The sequence below is a fragment of the Bombus affinis genome, chromosome 5, assembly GCF_024516045.1.
Source record: "Bombus affinis isolate iyBomAffi1 chromosome 5, iyBomAffi1.2, whole genome shotgun sequence".
NCBI classification, from domain to species: Eukaryota; Metazoa; Arthropoda; class Insecta; order Hymenoptera; family Apidae; genus Bombus; species Bombus affinis.
This window is the reverse complement of record NC_066348.1, coordinates 15,173,342-15,194,190: the sequence shown is the minus strand read 5'-3', so window position 1 is coordinate 15,194,190 and position 20,849 is coordinate 15,173,342. Positions and strand designations below refer to the sequence as shown.

The 20,849-nt window shown below is 39.2% G+C and overlaps 3 protein-coding genes across 6 annotated transcripts in view; 1 reads left to right on the top strand and 2 right to left on the bottom strand.

Annotated features, from left to right (window-relative positions):
- The window catches only part of LOC126916003 (protein-tyrosine sulfotransferase), a 182,906-nt gene extending 180,407 nt beyond the window's left edge, over positions 1 to 2,499 (bottom strand). For both annotated transcript variants that reach the window (XM_050721336.1, XM_050721337.1), the window contains exon 1: positions 2,203 to 2,499. The gene's annotated coding sequence lies outside the window, so the exon portion shown is untranslated. The remainder of the gene's footprint in view (positions 1 to 2,202) is intronic.
- Positions 2,500 to 3,381: 882 nt separating this feature from the next.
- On the top strand, positions 3,382 to 7,867 carry LOC126915975 (protein MTO1 homolog, mitochondrial). 3 transcript variants are annotated; one of them, XM_050721273.1, is made up of 10 exons: positions 3,382 to 3,493; positions 5,169 to 5,396; positions 5,464 to 5,763; positions 5,845 to 6,021; positions 6,098 to 6,505; positions 6,597 to 6,769; positions 6,859 to 7,299; positions 7,383 to 7,486; positions 7,570 to 7,630; positions 7,695 to 7,867. In XM_050721273.1, the coding sequence occupies exons 2-10, from the start codon at positions 5,186 to 5,188 to the stop codon at positions 7,785 to 7,787; spliced, it is 1,968 nt and encodes a 655-aa protein (XP_050577230.1). In that variant the 5' UTR covers positions 3,382 to 3,493; positions 5,169 to 5,185; the 3' UTR covers positions 7,788 to 7,867. The 3 variants fall into 3 exon arrangements, with proteins under 3 accessions (XP_050577230.1, XP_050577227.1, XP_050577229.1); XM_050721270.1 differs by having other exon boundaries at positions 3,431 to 3,461; XM_050721272.1 differs by lacking the exon at positions 3,382 to 3,493 and adding an exon at positions 3,577 to 4,108.
- Positions 7,868 to 8,762: 895 nt separating this feature from the next.
- LOC126915983 (probable G-protein coupled receptor Mth-like 1) overlaps positions 8,763 to 20,849 on the bottom strand; it is a 152,472-nt gene continuing 140,385 nt past the window's right edge. The window contains exon 7 of the mRNA XM_050721297.1: positions 8,763 to 13,604. Within this exon, the coding sequence (XP_050577254.1) occupies positions 13,271 to 13,604 (334 nt within the window). The 3' untranslated portion in view covers positions 8,763 to 13,270. The remainder of the gene's footprint in view (positions 13,605 to 20,849) is intronic.

The window sequence follows — 20,849 nt, the reverse complement described above, 5'->3', positions numbered from 1 at the left end:
TATCACCTAATTCGTTTCCAACGGGGACGAGGTAAGTTTTGGTGTCGTCGCTGGGAACGAGAGACGTGTCATTTAGCCGGTGTTCGAGATAATGAAATTTAAACGAAGCACTCGGGGGCGAGCGTAACCGCTCCGAAATTTCCATAAAGTTTCGCCGGTGAAGCGTGTGCACGAGCGCACGCGTGCGGCCCTGCAGCAAAATTCGTCGTTGGAAATAATTGTAGATTTCCCCGGTGTAACACACGTACACGCGTTTCTATAGTTTTACGTGTTTCTTTTTCCTTCTTCCACTTTTTCGTTTTCATAGGCAGTTTTATGCTTATTTTGATCAATATTCTCCTTCTTCTCCTCGTGTAATTATTAAACATCAACGACAGAGAATACGAAACAAGGCGACATTGTTCCATCGTATTATAAAAGATAGTTAATCGAAAGATATTAAAATAAAAAAAAAAGATTGATGTTAAAAGATATTGAACTTAGCGAAGAAAACATTACGTTGTATTTTTATAACATTTTTTGATATATATATATACTGGTGAAAGACCAACAATCTTATCATGCAACTTGATATAAAATAAAAAGAATAAATAAATGAAAATTTTGAAAGAAATAGTGATAGTATACCATCGCCACGAAACGAAAAAAAATATATATATATTTTTACTCTACGTGGTAACAAAATTCATTTAATCTTGCAGGTTTCCGTATGAACGAAAATAACATATTAAGTAAAACATTATATACTACTATATTAGTAAAACGTACTATATTAGTAAAACATAAATATACTACTATATATAGAAATTACCGGTGTACAATCTGATTGAATAATACACGTAAACGTAGACCTACTCTTCCAAGGGCTAAAGTTCACAGAATGCAGGTTTCGTAACGCTTAAGGTGAACAAAGCGCGAATTCGGTAAATATCACAATGCATTCGAACCGGATGCTAATGACGCCCTCTTCTCGGTGAAATCGCATCACAAGGATAATTCATCTACAGCTGAACGCCACTCGTAACAGCGAAATATCTCGCGGCTATTTTCATCGGCGTTCTAGCAGTAAATATTATGTACCAGTCTGCGACGATCGACTTAGGAGTTAACGGAACAGTGTAAGGATGTTATTGAATGAACAGAGAATGGAATGTCTGACAAAAAATCAATACATGCGTCTTCTAGTTTGATTCTACGTCTTGTACGATTGTACTAATATCAGCTAAATTTAATAAGTTACAAATTATAAACGCTAACAAATTCTCTTACGTTATCAATTGGTAAATTATTGTGTAAAAATAGCTCTTGGTTATCCTACTTGACATAAGATTGTAAAATTATATAATTATAAAGAAGAATTTTGTAACTTGTCAAATCACTGATATTATTAATTAATAAATTATCGTGCAAAAATACTCTAGTAATAAAATAAGATGGTTACAACTTCTCTTTCGATATTTATGTTTATAAGAAATACGATATGTAATTAAATATGAAATATATGCTCTCGATTTCTGCTATGATTATGCATTATTCGGTATAAAAAGAATGATTAATGCGGAAGCTACGAGTTTATAATCTGTGTACACGTTGGTCTCTTCGGTAGGTGCGTGACCCTAAACTGATGTTAAACATAAAAACAGAGTAAATTTCGATAATGGATAAATTTGACAAAGAGCACGACGCGTCATAATAATAATAATGCATCGATGACCTAAGATGCATACACACACGTATATATGTACTAGAATTATCCATCGTGAGATTATGAGACTCACCACTCCCGTGAATCCCACGGTTAAAAAAATGCTGGCTGGCATCTGTGACATAACCTATCTCCGGTCCGCTTGGCGACATGGTAATCGCAAAAAGCATGCCGATGTCTTTTGTTTCGTACAAGAGTCATACTGTATTTATAGGAAGCATTCGTAAATATGGTTCTATTAAATTCAAACGGAATCGGAATCACGAAACAGAGAAGCGAGGTACACGCGACTCATACGCGTGGTATGGTCATTGACGCATCAGGTGTCAGTCACCTCGAAAGGGTACGCAAGTCTCACGTGTGCGCCTTGTACGATGGTCCTGAAGAGCAATTTCAAAGCACGTGTCGCGATTGCAGCCATCTTTCCGACTATCCACGATGTATTTTTGCGCACAGTTATGCTCGTATATGTCAAACAAAGTGGAATTAAAACTCACCGATTTTTCCTGGTAAACGCGTTGTGGCTGATACTCCTTACTCGTCCTTCGTCTCGTTGTCCTCTCCTGCTCGTCTTCTTCTGCCTTTCACCGTTTCGCAATGTGTCAGCAAAAGAATCGGTCGGAATACCAGATTTGGTACAGTCACTTGTCACGAGTACGGTACACGATAATCACTGCGACGAAACCGAGAGTCGAACATAAACGTCGTATAACCGTACCGGTACGAACACACTACGAAACGCGGTACGAACACGACTGCTCCACACCGTGGCATAGATCAGCTGCTACTATAGCAGCGCTACCGCGCTGAGCGGCACGCGCCTGAACTAAATGGTGGGGGAAGGGCGGGAACGCGCTAGTCAAGAGTAATATTGGTGGTATTTCGAGTCCCAGACTGTATCATTGATCCGAAATTGCAAATGAAAATGAACGCTGAAATAAAAATGTTTCCGATTAATGAAAGAGGACTACACAAATCTTTATGTGTTTATATGTGTATATGAAACTATTAAATCACTATATATGGATTTGGATAAAATCTAAAACGCTCATGAGAATGGAATCCATATATTTTAAATAAGAGAATCTGTTTTCGAGATGCCTAATCATGATATAGAAGTATAACAATATATATGAATATGTATTTATCACTGTATGTAAAATAATTCTTTAATTAATTATTACCTGCAATGGATAAAGTACAACATTTACTTTTCAATTATGATTAGTTGATAATAGATAAACTGCTTTGTACATAGACGAGTATACAGCCACTGATCAGGTATAGAATAGATCTATTAGCACCAACAAAGTGCAAAATAGACCTATTACCCAACGTACCTTTTTGTTCACGGTTTCGGGGCCACTAGAGTCCATTTACCATTTTAGTGTCATTTCCAACGTTACCGAATCAGCGCAGAATGAGATTACGGTACCTCCAGCGATTGGAATTAAAACTAACTTCTAATATGACATTACCATGAAATTACAAATAAGGTATAGGCAACGAAGTACAAAACCTCGTCTAAGCTACAGGTACGTATAAGACAGAACTACGGTCGTATACACAGGTCTAGTTACTTCCGTAGAAAAGGTAAGGCTCTTAGGCAGCGGCAAATGTTGTTCAATTTATCCGCAGTAAGGCGCTCTAATCAAACGAGGGTTGGTTGACTAACGCCATCGTGTAAAAGTAGCCTGGACCCGGTTGTCTCTCGATTTGTCGATTGAGACTCGACTCACGATGGAAGGAATAAACGGTACCAGGATAACATTGACTAAGAATAGGATTGTAAGTCTCGACACTCATATACCGGAGCTTAGGGGTACCCGTCCAAAAATTGAGTCGTAATTAGTTGTAAAAAATCAACATGGAAGATAAGAAGGTTCTCATCACACGATCATATACACAGATCTGAAACTTTAATGGATAAGATAAGGCTCTTAGTGACCGAACGATGTTCGTTAATTTCTCCGCAGTAGGGCACTTCAATCGAGAAATTAGGATTCGTCGTGTAACGCCATTGTGTGAAAATAGCCCAGATCTTGTTGTCTCTGCTTTTATTGACCTTTGATTTTAATTTTTCATGACTAGACACGACTCAATTTTTGAATGGTTTAGCCTAGTTATGAAAGCCGCTTATATGATCGTGGACCTGACCACAGTTTTTTTATATGATTCTGACCCATATTGTAGCTCGTCGGGGGTATAGTATAATGATGACATACGTAATAAACGGTTATTGGTGATCTAGCTTTTATCTTATTGATAAAAATGTGGAAGAAGTATTTGTTGAGAAATATGTAAAAATATAAATATACATATAAACAAATAAATTAAAGTTGAATATATGTATATTAATGATATAAAGATATTTTGACAGTTAAATGTAATAAATTATAACAGGTAATGTGCTTTCTCGAAATCATACTATTTTGTTACAAATATCATTTACATTATCCTTTTTTTATTTAAAATAATGTATTTCGTTTGTAGCCCTTATCGCATGCGTAAAAAATGAGGTAGAGAGCAGGATTTTGACTGTGTTTTTCTAGATAACTTCATTCGTCACTAAACTGTGCGATATAACCTAACATCTTGTATACAATGTCGTATACATCGTTGTATACATCGTTTGAAACGAAACTATATTATTGATATTAGTTAAAAATTATGGCTTGTGATTCAAAAATTTTGTGTTTTCGTCACTGTTGTTCAAAAAGTATATTCTGTAAAACTGTTCCAGAAATATGCCCAATTTGTCAATTATGTATTACAGAATATAAAATAATGCCCTTTCTTGTTCCATATCCATATAAAAATGCAGCGTGTGAACCAAATTCTATAGTTGTAAGGCCAGCTAATGGCAATTTTTTAACTGATTATCATATCGTAAATGATTTGCATATAGGAATAACTAACATGAATGGCCTTGTTTTTGAATACGACAAAGAGGGTTTAATACTAAATGATTGTTCAAGATGGACAAATTGCATTGCAATAAATGTAATCCCTTCATCTTGGGACAGTCATTGGAACGAAACATTAAAAATAATGTTAAAAGACTCGAAGTGGAAATCTGAAAATTATGATGAAATCTCAATGAATTGTTTTAACTTCGTTATAGAGTTTATAAATAATTTGAAATATATGAATATGAACTTTACAAATAAAGAAACTATATGTGAAAAGTTAATATTACCAAAACTTAGAGATGCTCTTACATATAATTTTTTATTTATGAAATTAGAAAGTAATGAATTTTTTATATCTTAAGAAAAGTTCATTTTCTATATTTACTTTCTACATAGATTTATATGTATTATTGGTATTATATAGATCTCTATGTATTTGTCTTTTAAAGTCATTATATGAATATATTTTTTACACATATTATATATTTATAATTATTACAATAAATCATTTAGTACATGTTTAATGAAATGCTTCATTTTTCTAATCCTAGAATACTTTGGTAATAAAATGAATTATAACAAGATCAGATTGCCTCCAATAGGCAGAAATTATAGACAAGGTTTTCTTCAATTATTAAGAAATCTTTCATCAAGCAATCATCAATATAAATTTGATGTCATTGTTATTGGTGGTGGTCATGCCGGAACAGAAGCTTGTGCAGCAGCTGCTAGGATGGGTGCAAAAACATTATTAGTTACTCATAAGAAAAGCACGATAGGTATCACTTTTGTTTCTCTTTTAATATTAAAGATTATTGAATAAAAATTATGACAATACTTTCATAGGAGAAATGTCATGTAATCCATCCTTTGGTGGAATTGGAAAAGGGAATCTTATGAGAGAAGTAGATGCTTTAGATGGTGTTTGTTGCCGTATCTGTGATGTCTCTGGAATTAATTATAGAATCCTAAATAGTTCTAAAGGGCCAGCTGTATGGGGATATAGAGCTCAAATTGATCGTGTCTTATATAAGAAGCACCTACAGAAGGAGCTTTTCAATACACCTGGTTTACAAATATATGAATCCTCTGTGGAAGATTTAATTGTACATGGAGATTCTCCAAGTTGTCATGGAATAATTCTTGGTATGCTCATTCTTTTAAATTGGATATATGTATGTTATTAATTTTTAAACAAATAAAATATTTATAAAAATCATGTTTCAGGGGATGGGACAAAAATATACAGTGATGCAGTTGTCATAACAACAGGTACTTTTCTAAAAGGTCAAATTAATATTGGGTTAGAAAAAAGACCTGCTGGTAGATTAGGTGATGAACCCAGCATTGGATTAGCTAATACGTTAGAAACAATTGGATTTAGAATGGGAAGATTAAAAACTGGTAATTGTCATAATCATGTTTCATATACTTTATCTACAGGCTCTAAATATTCTCATGTTTTAAAATATTTTTCTAGGTACACCACCGCGGTTAGAAAAATCTACTATCGATTTTTCCAAATGTGATGTACGTAAACCAGACGAAGTATCAACGCCATTTTCATTCATGAATGATACTGTCTGGTTACCCGTAGAACAACAAATAAATTGTTATCTAACATATACAAACGAAGCTGTCTCAAAAATTGTCAAAGACAACATGCATTGTAATTTACACATTACAGAGGAGATAACAGGACCACGGTATTGTCCAAGTATAGAAAGCAAGGTTCTTAAGTTTAATGCACATGAACACCAAATTTGGCTGGAACCTGAAGGTTTAGATTCACCCATAACATACCCTTCAGGATTATCGTGTACGCTTCCAGCAGAGAAACAAGAAGAACTTATTAAATGTATTCCAGGATTAGAAAATGCGAAAATGGGTAAATCTGTTCCCTTTATGATATACATATATATATACTGACATTCCATATTTTTAAATATATTAATATAACGTTGTAATCTTATGCGCAGTGAGACCAGGTTATGGAGTTGAGTATGATTATATTGACCCAAAAGAATTACATGTTACGTTAGAGACTAAAAGAATTCCAGGACTATTTCTTGCTGGGCAAATAAATGGTACAACTGGTTACGAAGAAGCAGCTGCACAAGGAATTGTAGCAGGTGTTAATGCTGCGGCCAAGGTCTCTGTCACCCATTTTTTATTATAAACTTTTTAAGTTAATAACGAAGAAATTCATTGTTTTATTTTGTTGAATAATCTATTTACTAGGTTCTTAATAAAAAGCCATTGATAATAAGTCGAACAGAAGGTTATATCGGTGTACTCATTGATGATCTTACTACACTTGGTACAAATGAACCATATAGAATGTTCACCAGTCGTGCAGAATTTCGATTGTGTCTACGACCAGATAATGCAGATCAAAGGCTTACCAAAAAGGGATATGAAAGTGGTTGCGTATCAGAGGAAAGAATGATAAAAACAGAAGCAACTTTATCCAAACTAGCAGAAAATATAGAGTTGTTTAAAAATGAAATTCATCACAATGCAAAGTGGTGTCAATTACTGGGTATTCCAGCTTCTAAGAATCATAATTTAAGATCTGCTTTTGATATCATACAGCATTATGACATTGATATATTTATCAAAGCATTTCCTGACCGCTTTGGACATCTTGCAGACGATCCAATTATTTCAAGAAGATTAAAGGTAGCAATATTTTGTCGCAAGTGATATTTTTAAATCAGTACGGCTTATCATCTTTTATAATGACCATCTATTTGATCTTATAGATAGAAGCATTGTATGCAGATTCCTTAAAGAAAATGGAGAAAGAAATCAGTGAAATTCGCAAAAACGAACAGATGCTTATCCCGCCATCCATAGACTATAGCTTGTAAGTTAATTATCTGAAATATAAATTGTGATATCTATCAAGTGCAATTATCTTTACTAATGACTGAATGTGTTCCGATACAGACCTCAATTAAGTTTATCCATGGAGGAAAAAGAAAAACTCTCTAAGTTTCAACCATATACAGTAAGTGTAGAAATAAATCTTCATAATTTTCGCAGTAATTACCTTTATTATTTCTTCTGCATAGATTGCTGCAGCCAGTCGTATTCAAGGAGTCACTCCACCTGCTATTTTTCGTTTAATAAATTATATACGGAAAAATATAGAGGAAAATGTATAGAATAGAGCTAGCAAATCAACTTTAATAGCAAATCAACTTTAATAATAAATCAACTAAAATAAATAGCCGATCAAATCATATATTTTACGTATGTTTATTCATTGTGTGCATATCAACAACAAAAGAACCCATTGAAAATCGTTTGCACGTACGTCTGGAACTAAACAAAGTTGAAGTCTATTCAGACTCGAAGGCGGACCCCAATTCTTAAGATGTCACTCAACTATCAGCCTTAAACGTTCGTCTTAAGAGTAGAACAAATAGAAGGTTGTTGCCCTCCTGTTTAACCACCGGATGTATCGTGCCGGCAACCATCAATCTTCCTTAAATAGAAACTTGCTTACCGTTTGACAAGAATTATCGAAACTTCGTGCTTACTCGAATTTCGAAACACTACGAAATTATTAATACCTCGCGTGTCAGCATCGGTTGGTTCGCATACGAATCCCGTAGTGAGAATTTACGCGGAAGAGACGAAACTCAATTGCGGCTACTTGTGAAATACGCTCGTTTAATAAGACTAGAGTAATTGTCTCTAACTTACAATGCGGTCGAAGTTTCCATTTCGGCTGGCGCAACTAATGTCAGAGTCCATAGCAGGGAAGTTTGCCTGATTGAATTAAGAGGGGTTCGTCCAGCTTCAAACTTCTCACTACCGAATTGATGAAGCATACCCAGGGTAAACGTCGTTACGAGATTACTCGCGTAATCAATTTACTCGCTGAAGGCACGCGCGACGTACCCTCGCATTATTTCAAATTTTATAACGAAGTAAATGAAATTTATTGCTTCTTAAGATCGAGATGATGAGGGCTACTTTGACATCTATATGTCGTAGAAATTTCACGACGTTCCTTTATTTGTCTACAAAGAACTAAAACAAATTATGAAAGTAGAATAATTCGAGGATATATAAGGATTAGAAACTAAATCTACTGGACAATAAATCGAAGTTTCAAACAGTAACGAAACATGTACTAACAGTTATTCTTTATTACCATTAGTGCAATAGTAAATACTGTTACGATACATTGTACAGGAATGGTGGTGATCGGCCGTAGTACAGGGTCGTTGTAATTATAAATTTCTCTACCATGGTAATCCGGCTGTTCTCTCTACATGGTTAATCGAGCCAATACGAGCTCGCCACAAACTCGTCCTCTAAATCGCACGACGAGTTAATACTATTGTCTCCCTATAATAGCCTCCGTATCTCCGAAGAATCAACCTTCCTCTTCTCGATATAACAGTTTCCGCACAACAATCCTTCGTTTCATTCTTCATCTATCACGGTAAAAAATATACAAAAAGTGAAGAACTATTTTGGCCAAATTTACGAACTTTCCTACCTCGCGAAGAATCCAATGTCGAATCAATAACTTTAAATTAGCGTTAATCGTTCAATTTTGGACAATGTATTTTCTATAAAATTTCAAATCAATGACTTTCTAATCTATCCCAATGGCCACGGTTGTCATACCAAGCGCGTTTCACCGTGGTTGGGAACGTTCTCCATGTTAAATTCAACATTGGATTTTCCGCGCTGCGAATGCACGCACGTAAATTACGCGAAGGCACGCGGTCCTCAATAACCGTTTAAACGCGTTGGCCGATCGCGGGTATTTTCCCCCCGGAACGATCGCCAGAGCCATTCTTTTTCTTTTTCTCTTGCCACGATCTCCATCGTGCTCTCGCTGTGATTCACGTGTTCCCTTCTTAATTCTAATTCTCTATACTGGCAAGTTTCCGTGTATATTTATACGTTTACGTGTATGTACGTGTATACTATATGTTACGTTTCTCTTATTGTTCATACGTCAACAACGACTACTCCGAATAAATTAGTTTTAAGGCTACGTTGCTCCTCTTTGCTCATCGATTACCCTAACTACCTAACGAATTATCGTCGAGTACACTGAATGTTGAATTAATGTACATCGAGATCCATCCTTACGACCAGCAACAATTTCTCAAAGTGGCTTGTATTATTCTTAAATCTTGTATCTGGTCGCGTACGACGGACACGAATAACTTATATGCGCTTACCGTATAATTACAAGTAACATAATGACGAGAAAATGTTTATCTACAAGGAGGTGCAATGACGGGGAACGATCGATGCGTACGAGCTTGACGATCGTCGATTTGTCGCAGACTCGATCACCAGCGAGATTAATTGATCCTTGAACTCGCGTCATCGAGCCAGATGCAAAATAAACGCGATGGCTTAGTCCACATCGCGATGAATTACGAACGGACGAAACGGAAAAGCTGCTACGACTGTCGCCGGCTCGTTACGCATTGTTCGGCCACGATTATACACAGCAAGGGATTTATAACGAAGTTACTGCTCGTTAATACGCTAATTACACAGTACCATTCACACGCTCGCATTGTCACGCAATTATTCGCTACGCACACGCAGGCACGATACGCACGCCGCATGGACAACAATGTCGACAAGGAATCGAACAATTACGCGTTTCATTATTTACGAGAGACGAAAGATTAAGAATTTCCCTTTTCGAACACGTGATATTTATCCTCGAAACTTTGACGACTTTGCGCTCCACTCTCATTCATACAAGAAGAAAAGGAACTAATATGGTTTTAGAAACCATCTGTCACTCTACGAAGATCATACAGATTCTCATAAGATTTTTCTAAAAGGAGAAGCTTTCGATCTAAACGTTGTTGAGAAATTGAGTCTACGCGTAAGCTTTGGTACCATTTCAGGGAGCAAGATCTGTTTGGAAAACAGTGGCGGAGTATCTTCGCAGAGAATTCAGATAGTTTCCGATTAACATGAGCGGAGGGGTACATGGCTCAGTCTCTTGGATGCACCTGAAGAAACAATGACAATGATTACTTTACTCGCGCTCGCGCGTTGAGAGTTACGCGAACGTGTGGTCTAAAGAATAGCAAACTCGAGTGCGAGGTACTAATTCTACGCAGACGTGAGACGGTTTTTATGCGGTGCGTGTTATCGCACTCGGCGATTTCCCATGACATTCGCAACGACTCAGCACTTGATTTGGAATTGAACTGGTGAAAAGAAAGAAGAGAAAAAGATTCTAACGTAAAGAAATAGTTTTACCAACTGGTAAAAAATTAAGAAAATCAATATTCATCGGTTGTCGTGATTTTATTGTACACTGACGCGTAATTGTGATTAATTCATCACTGCAAGGTGAATGAATCTGTCGTGGAATGTCATCGGAAGTTACGCCGGAAATCGCTTGGAGAAATGGTAATCTCGCACGATCGCACGCGATGCGAGAACCGAAAGAGACAGGAGACTTCATCTGGTCTCCGTCTGGTTTCCCATTGTATACAATTCGGCACGTTGAACACCACGTTTGGAAGGCATTTCAGAAGGCATTGAATTCCTAGTGTGTATTGTCACGAGTTGTCGTCCATTATGCCCTGACCTACCTACGTATGACTTCGTGAAAGCGTGACTCACCTGTACAAAAAAAAAACACTCTCCTCGTTCGATTCTCCAATTGAACTGATTGCTTTTTAGATCGACTTACACTGTCCCTATATATTATCTGTGTAAAATCATTTTCACGGTATTAAAAGTATCAAAAAGAATATGGTTTATCCTAACGGAGATGTGCGAACGATGCTTCGTTGTGTTTACGATCAAACTAGCGATATTGTAAAGTCTCGTCAAAATTGCTGCAACATGAGGCGAAAAAATTGCTTCGAGTTTTGTCATCGAAATTGATTTTGGCAGTGTTGTTACTTTTCTCCGAGCCCCTCTGTGTTCTTCACGGTCCATTGTCGAGATAGCATGATCGAAAGAACGCCATTAACGCCGTGGATCGATAAATTTAAGTCGTCGATGATCCAGCAGTCGTACGAAAGAAGTGGGATAAAGAGACGTTGAACGTATTTCAAGAAAATGATGTGCGACTGACGTCGACGAGACTACGCTACAAGACTCCTAATGCAACGCGTTAATGGTAGCCACGATTGTAGTCGGCTGATGCAAATTTATGCCGAAGGAAATTGAAGAGGGATCGCTCGTGGTCTTAAGCACGCCCGATGAATAACGAAGGACGAGTCGCGAAAGAAAGTTCCGGATTCACCTGACGCGTGCTCGCGAACACAGGTCAAGGTCGTTGCGATTTCATCGACCGGACACGTCACGCACGTCGTTCGTTTATTGGGAAATTTTCGTGGCCTCGATGTGTCATTTATTTGTAGAATCGACGCATGATCGCGAATAGCAGAACGTCAGACGAAATACAGCCTGGCAGTACAGAGTCGTCGCGACTAAAAACGAGCAAAACGGACGACCATGTATTAATATCGATGATCGTATTTACTGTCGCGCGAAAAATTCGCTCGTAATCGAGCTCGTCCGGCGCCGTTTGTTAATACCGAAATAGCGTGTCTCGTATCGGCCACACATCATCTCGTTAACTTCGCTCAGCGTATAATCGATGGACAGTGACTGGTTGCTCCTACGCGCGTTAACGACGGCCTGGTTGATTCGACGACGATTCTCTGGACGATCGGTGACAACGAACAACGCAACTCTCGTTTCGAATCATCGTTAAAGAGATGAAAAGACGGAGAGTGGCGCGAATTACAAATTGCAACGATAACAGGAGATTCGACGCGAGTGAAAGCTGAACCGAGAGTCGCTGGGAACGCGGTTTTCCCTCGAGAGGGGACTCGAACCAGGACGGGTGTCTCTATGAATATTTGTCGCTTCGCGTTGTTTTCTCTGTTCTCCATTGTGTTCCCTGTCGAGACAATCAACCATTCAAAGCGACAGCTCGCGCGTTCTACAGCTTTCCCCGCGTTTAGTCCGCGGGGATACGAGCGGCGAGCAAACGCGTTCTTGGCGACTGTACTTCTCCCAAGGTCGACGACCTCTTTTCTTAGTAGACGAGGATTTTTGACGCGAGTCGAGTCCTACTTGGACGGGCCTACTTGTATACGGGCAATGTTCGCGAAACGGCACTCGTCGAGTCACAAAGTCATCCGGAACGGGGAAGTCCGGTTATTTCAAGTTCACGGCCTCGAGGTCGTCAACCCTGCAACGCGAATCGGGCACGGATAGTAGATATAGAAGCCTTTCTCTGTCTCCTTTGATGACGATCGTATTATTAAGGATCAACGGCGTTTGTATTAAGAATCGCGCGAACTATGAACAGAGAAAAGAGAATGCTGCTTCTTGGTAGTGATCCATCGATGCGATGCTATTCACGCTGGTCGCTTCGTATACAGTGTTCTTCCGCTTCGTAGACTTCCGCGTCTGTTTTACATGTTTCACGAGATTCGTGAATCTGCCTCTTTCCAACACACGCTTTCGACTTCCCGTCCACTGAATCCTGTCTCGATCTCTCTGCTTGAGAGTCGAGTAACTCTAAACTGACCGACAGCGACGGTTCCAACGGACTAAACAGAGCAAGCACGCCGTCAGAGAAGCTCGACTGTCGGAAGCGGCAGGTCAGAGAAGTCGCTTAGCAGATGGTTTCCAGCGGAGCGGTCTTCGTGCTCGGATTCTGAATGACGCTGTCGCCCATGCTGGGCATCCCGTGACTGGTGGTGCTCAGTCCGTTTCCCTGCCTTCCAGCGTTGGTCCTCGGGTTCCTGTTGCAGATCCTTTTCAAGGCGGCGCGGACCTGGGGCTGGCAGCCAACTACCGCGAAGATCAGCACGCCCTGGAACGCGTTTATCATGTCGGTGAAGTACCAGATGTATTGAGGACCACCGACTGCCCACGAGACCACGTCGGCTACCCAGGTGACGCCCATCACGACCACCAGCTTCATGCACACACGGCCCAGTGCGGCTCTGAAACAGAAACATTAGATCCTCGTCAGAGCTAGGAAATGAGTATTTAGTTTGAAGATGATTGAGTGCTCGAAGAAGTCGCATTAGAAACTCTATAGGAGACTCCGGTCGAGCTTGCCCATTAGATCTCGGATCTTTTTACAAATTCGTATCTTTATGAACAGAATTTTACGAAACAAATTCCAAGCTTTGATATTTCAAACGTTCGCGCTTTCTTCGGATCTGAAGCGATTTTATGCTACTATCGCTGGAAATCAATTAAGTTAAAAGAAATATAGAAATGTCTACTCGATTGCCCACGCTAGGGTTAAGAGAAAAAGAATCCACAAGGTCGATTAGAACTTAGGGAGATTCGTCGATGGTTTGGATAATTGAATTGGTTAAAGCGATCATCCGAGGGAATACGGGTTCGCGTAGTTGACACTTTGCTCGGAGAATCTTGAACATTTATTATCAGTTGCGCGTGAAAGGAATTTTTTGGGTCTGGCCTGCTTGATTTATGACGGTTATTGTGCCTTGAATTCAAAGAACGAGGAATGACAAGGCAGTGATTCAGAGATCTATGGAGATACACGTTGGTTTAAGAAAATTCTCTGCACATTTATCTTTCTCGTTATACGCGCAGCATATAGGAACGTTATTTTTCATCTTTCGTAAAGATGCTGTTTTATTCGTGTTACGGGTACGTCGTTCAGCCGCGACGCCACAGGTACCGCGACGAATTTCCGGCGACAAAAAGCGACCCGATTCAATTAGCGCTGCGTTCAATTACGATGAACATAAATCAGGCCGCAAACGTATCCGTTTGTTCAGCGTGACACGTTGCGCCGCCACGAGTAATGTATGCATCGCATTGTGGTCGAAGTCAAAGCATTATTAATTCGTTCCGGCTGAGTATTCGCAGCCCGTTACGGTGTTGTGTCGCGAAATTATAGCGTTATAAAGGCCACGGAGTCCTCTTTCCCTCCTGTCATTCCCCATTTCAGTACTTTCGTGGTTGCCCAATCTTTATTATCGCCGTCACAATGCTTTCCAACTTATAACGTATAATTGAACGTCGATAAAACCTGCATAGTGCGTTGTAGTAGATAATTTCTAACGCGTTCTTTTTTTTTTTGATATTTCAAATTTTTTATACAGGTCCTTAATTGCACAAATTTATATAGCGCGTTGTAGCCAAGAATTTCCGAAGCCTTTATTTTAATTAGTAATTCTTCGTATATCCAATTTTTTCGAGTCTATAATCCAATGAAAACTTTAAAATTTTGATACGAAATTCGCGTCACAGATTCGACTTTTATAATCGATCCCTCCCGATGCCACATTTAGCAGGTTGCCATGTGCGAAACTGGCCCATGCAAGTAAGTTCGAATCAGGTCGACTCAGCCGTTTCCACGCGAGAACGCCAACTCTCTCGCCGCTTTTCCGCTTTGCTTACCTCTCCGCTCTCTCGTTGATCGCCACGTTATTTTTGAACCACCACCGGTTGCAAGCCGCGAGATGTTTGCATATTCCCCGCTCGTAACAATTAGGCGGCGCCTCGAAAATAGAAGATTCTTGCATCCAGCTATTACGAGATGCCACGCGACCATGTTACGCATACGTATTATGATAATTACGGTTTAATGCGCAGAGGAAATAAAACCACCAAAGACAGAAACATAATCTTAATGCACCGGCTGTCGATTAGATTTTACTACATCTTATTTGAAATCAATTAACTATTTGTAACCGGTGGAGAATCAATTTTATTCTGCTCTATACGTAGCTCTTTTAAAGTCGCTCTTTTTATTATATTCCATCTCGATATAAAAATGTACCAGATGTCGGACAAGTATAGTAACAAATCTAAAGCCTATAATTATTATTTAATTTTCCGCAATAAAACAAATCCGTATAGTGCGTTATACTAGACAATTTCTAACGCGTTCTTTTCTTTTTTGATATTTTAAATTTCTTTACAGATCCTTAATTACACAAATCTACGTAGCGTGCTGTAGCCAAGAATTTCCGAAGCCTTTATCTTAATTTTTAATTCTTCGTGTATCCGATTTTTTCGAGTCTATAATCCAATGAATCTGCGCGTCTTGGATAGCAGAGACGTCTAACGAGTCGAGCAACAAATCTGATATTGCCACGTGTAGAATTATTTGTCTTTCAAATTGGAACAATAGTCAACAAGACGTGACACGGGTACGAACGCAGACTGATGGAAATATCGTCGGGATTTCGTCATCAATGATGCAAGGCTTTTATTATCGATCCACCGTTATACGAGTATGTACGGGTAGTACCGGTTCGTCGATTATTATTCGGATGAAAATTTTATCGTGCGGAGACTACTGAAAAATTCATCGGCGTGCACCGCGGGCCGATGGTTTCAATCCAAACAACGAATTCGCGGAACGATCGGCGCATGAAAAATCTCTACAGCTATAATGATATGCGAAGAAAGCAAATTAGACACGCGTCCACGAATGCAGAAGGTGAACTCGCGCGTGCAGGATGAACCTTTCACCGTGGTGGGAAACGTGGAGGCGCGTGATAAGCATGAAGGCCCATCGAACAGCGGAATGCAAACAAACGGTCGATCACCTGTGCGGGAACAGCTGCACCCAAGAACCACGGTACACGGTGAACGCTTGAAAGGCGAGGAGAACATGAAAGAGAAGATTTTTGAGAACGTACTTGACCGATCAAAGCCCCGTCGAATCGGCTTTGTATGCCAAACGACGAGCAAGAAGCAAGGACAGCCACGGATAATGGTCAAATTTTATATACCCCTTATTCCTCTTTTAAGATTTCACCATTTCTGTTTATCAATAGTGTTCGTTTACTGCACTTGGATCGCGATCAAGTCAAACAGACTATCTTTGATGTTTTATCATCTTTTGTTTTGATCTACTACTCGTTATATCTGCAGCCTCATAACGACTGATGCATCGAGTAATTTTACAGAATAGCGCGCAATTGGTTCGTTCCAATTATTTGATACTGTGAAAATGAAACGTAGAGTCTGGTAAAAAAGAAAAATACTTGGTTAGAAGATAAAATTATGCCGATAAAAATATTAAGAAGTAAAAATTACTGTTTAGAGTAATTTTAGTATATTTTCAGTATAATCATCACATTTGATTTTAGGCATAGAAATACAAGCAGAAATATTTTTAATACCACATAACGTATTTTATGGTTTGGTGTAAGTTCGAGGTATATTTTAACGTAGAAGGCCGCATTTCGCTCTACTTCTACCAACGCCATTTCGCTCGAGGATTGCATCCTCCGTTCTACGTCGTTGCTAGAAAATTTGTGGAGAAACGAGTCGATGAACAGTTTGAAAGATCGAGCACGAAATTGAGAAGGGTGGGTTTCCATCGAGCCGAGGCGGAGGAAGGGCGAAGTAAAGTCATTTGAAGCAGACAGCCGTTCGTATTTTTGTTCGACGTTTCAAATTAATGCCACTCGCCGCGTTTGCAAAGAAAGTAGGATCGCGGATCCAGCTACGTGTTAATTGACGTAACGAGACAGAGGGGTGAATATGGATTGTTAGCGTCTGTCTGAGACTGAAAATATCGACGGCATCTAATAAAAAAAAAAAAAAAAAGAAAAGAAAAAGATAGAAAAAGAAAAAGGGAGAAAGAGAGAGGAAGAAAAAAAGATCTGGAAACGACACACCGATGCATGCTTCGATCGCTCGTTACACTCGTAACGCGGAACATGTTTAATGAGGACCATTTCGTCTGGACGTTATTATTATATGGATGTTCTTTATATAATCAGCGTGAAATAATGAAAAAAAGAAAGGAAGAAACGTTCAAAGTGCTAGGTATTACGATTGCAATTTATGAGAAACTTTGCAGCTGCATAGGAAACACCACTGGCCCAAGTAGAGTCTTTCGAGCTTCCGTTTATTGCAGTCTATCTCGATAGATCAAACGCGATCTTGGTGCGATCAAGATTTATTTCGAACTCTCTGTATCTTCGAAGAACTTTTAACGGAGAAGATAGAGAGACGTTCGTGACAAAGGGATGCGATTTTCTCAGAAATGACTCATCAGGGTCGAACGGAAGAAGAGAAACGACAATACGAAGAGCGAAAAAAGGAACATCAAACGAAATACTGGCTATAAAATAAATTTATCCATTACGTTTGTAAGAATTTACATTAGTCGTGAACACGGCTAAAGCTGGTCGACCGGCATATTTTCCATTGCTTCCGCGAGATCTATCCGGAATCTCTGAAAGCTGGCGAATACACAGGTATCCACTTTACGATCCACGAAGATTTTCCAGGAGAAAAGAGACGATGCTGGAACAGTGGGAGGTAGAAAATGGAGAAGAAACGAGAACGATGCAATCGCGAGAACTGCATCTACCCGCATCATCCAGCTGACGGTTATAGCGCGTGTTTTATCACGTTTACGTTTCGACCGGCAACCTTGTCGTTTCTGCTCGGGACATAATTCAAAAGTAAGTCCTTTTCTTCTCCTTCTGTCTCCTTTGAACGCTATGATACACCGACGAGGTTTTATTTGCGACGCGTTTATTTTGGCAGCGACGCTGAACTTTTAAATTGCGAGCAAAAAGCTCACGACCGGCGCGTCATTCATTGGTCGCCACGCGAATGAACGATTTCGTCTGAACATCGATTTTCTGCGATTTTTTATTTCCTGTGATCTTTTATTTTCTCAAGCGCAGAACGATAATAATGTATTCTAATGAGATATTTTCGAAACGATAAATTGTTTATCTATAAATTATTTGCTTCTATCTTCGCTTGTTTATTAAGCGAAAATGCCGTTTAAATTCTTCGTTTTATTCGATTAAACGCAAATTATTCGAATATTTTACGTTATAGTAAGCGAAACATCGCTTTCTTAATGGTTTTTATGCGCATTCCAAAATTAGACATTTTTATTGGAACTTGCTATCCAAAGATGTCTCGTAAAACGTCATTTTTATACGAGTTTCTTATTTTCATATTCGACATCCGATCAAATATTTTCGAAGCGTACTGTAGGGAGCGAAGTAAAAGAAGTTTAGTTAACGTAGACCCATGCATCAACCTTGACAGAGATCAGAAGAGTTTCTATTTTTACGTATTTATTTTCTTTTTCTAAAAGTGATCTTGTTCGTCCTAGTCTTCTATTGCATCCTGTACATTCGTGACTCGTTCGAACAACATCGACTCGTTTAACGAGTACTCCTTCATCCAACGTACGTATTATTTTTACGTTTCATTTCTTCGTGGCACCTTGAAGAATTGCAAATATTTGCGATAAATCGAATAAGCATCCGAGCGATCCGTCAAAATAACAGCTCGCTGAAAGTTATATGAAAAATATTGCGAACTAACGCACCATGAATCAATTTTTTAACGAGATTTCATTGAAATCGAGATCCCTCGACAACCATATCGTTTCAAAAGATCCTTTAAACAAAATCAATCACCTTTAACGGCGTAAACCACCGGTTTATTCATCTGTTCCACCGAAAAACGACCTTCGTCTTTACTTTCCATGCTATTTTAATCAATTTACGCTTGTAACACGCGTTATGCTTTCCATTCAAGTTTCTAATTTCAACTTCAACACTCGTGTTTATTCTTCGATTCAAAGATCAACGAATACAATATTCTGCACGTGACACGGTGTTAGTTTTCATCTGATTGCTGTGATTTAAAAACATATCGAGATACCAAACGTATATTAGCGGAATTATAGGAGGAATTTCTACTTGAGGGTCGGTCTGTAGCGAAGTCGATCGACTCGACGACACAACGTCTATTTCGATCATCATTTTCACGGCACAATAACAAAGACAAAGCTGTAGAAACTATCGAGACTTTGGAAAACTCGAAGAATGCTGGCCGAAGACGAATGGGTCGGATAAACAGTAAATTCTTTGAGGGATACGTCCAACCGGATGTGAAAATATCACGTTTCCCCATCGATCCTTGGCATCGGGCGACGAGCGTCGTTTGACGAATCGCATTTTTTTCGGATATTTATGCCTGGCAGCCGGTAGCTTTTTTACAGAGCGACCGGGGCTCAAAGGAGAATTTATTTTATCACGGCCGCGCCGACAGATATCAGGCATCGAATCGTTATTTTCCATTCGCACGCCGTCCCTTCGAACCACCTTTGCTCCCTCGTCCCGTCGAAATTGATATTGACGATCTCAATTTGCGATTCTCTTTCGGCCGAGCCTCCTCTCCCCTCACTTTCACTCGTTCTCTTTCTGCCAATACAGAGAGATCGGGACACACGCTGGTCATAATGGTGAATAGAGATTCTTTCATGTTCGTTTTCTCGTTTTCTCTGTCCATTTTTTCGCTATTCGTAATTTTCGAAGAGCTCGCTATTTTTCATTCGTCAGCCGGTTACCAGTTAATTCGAATATCCCAAGCTCTTATATCTCTTTGGCGTTGCTTGAAGGATACAAAGGATAGAAAACAATGGTCAATCTCTCTATCGTACGATTCCACCTTCGATCGAGGAAACTTGTATGTATCATAGTGGGTTAATATTGCAACGCAAGGGATCAGACTTCTCGTAAAGGTTCGGTACACCAAGCCCTTCTTGCACGATAATTCAACTAACAATATCAGCGTACTCGTATCCTTTTACAACTAGAAAATTTAGAAAAAGAAATATGAGAAGATAAGTGGACCGATTTCGTAATATGTAAAATTCACCTGCGTGGATCTTCGTTTGTTTTGTTAACCATTCTGCCAAAGAATGTATTATATAGCGTTCGTAACGTGACTTGTGACTTGTAAAATCTCAGAAATAATATTAGTCGAATCGTGTAAGAGGGCTCAGATTCTCTATTTATTCCAATCTGCCTTTTCTTATTGATAAATACGATTTCATCGAAGAAGACTCGTTGTTTCCCACTGAAGCAGCTAAGAATCACCCTCGTTTATTTCCTTGGAATTCCGATCGACACGGAAGCGCTCGTAAATCCCCACTTCCGAGGCGAAACGGCCTCGCCAGATTTCAAAAGGAGACGCGATTCGCTTTCTCCGTTCCTTCGTCTCGAGATAATTGCTCGTTAAACCGCGAAAGAAAAGGACGAAGGGACGTGGAGCGGGCAAGGGAGCGACAAGATTCGAAGAGTATCTTAATTTAAGTAAACATCCCGAGGTTGAGCGTTCGCTGATCTCGATTATCTATGGATTCCGTGTGAACCGAATGCAGCAAACCGGTTATCCTTGATATTTATCATCGGCCTGGAGCGTTT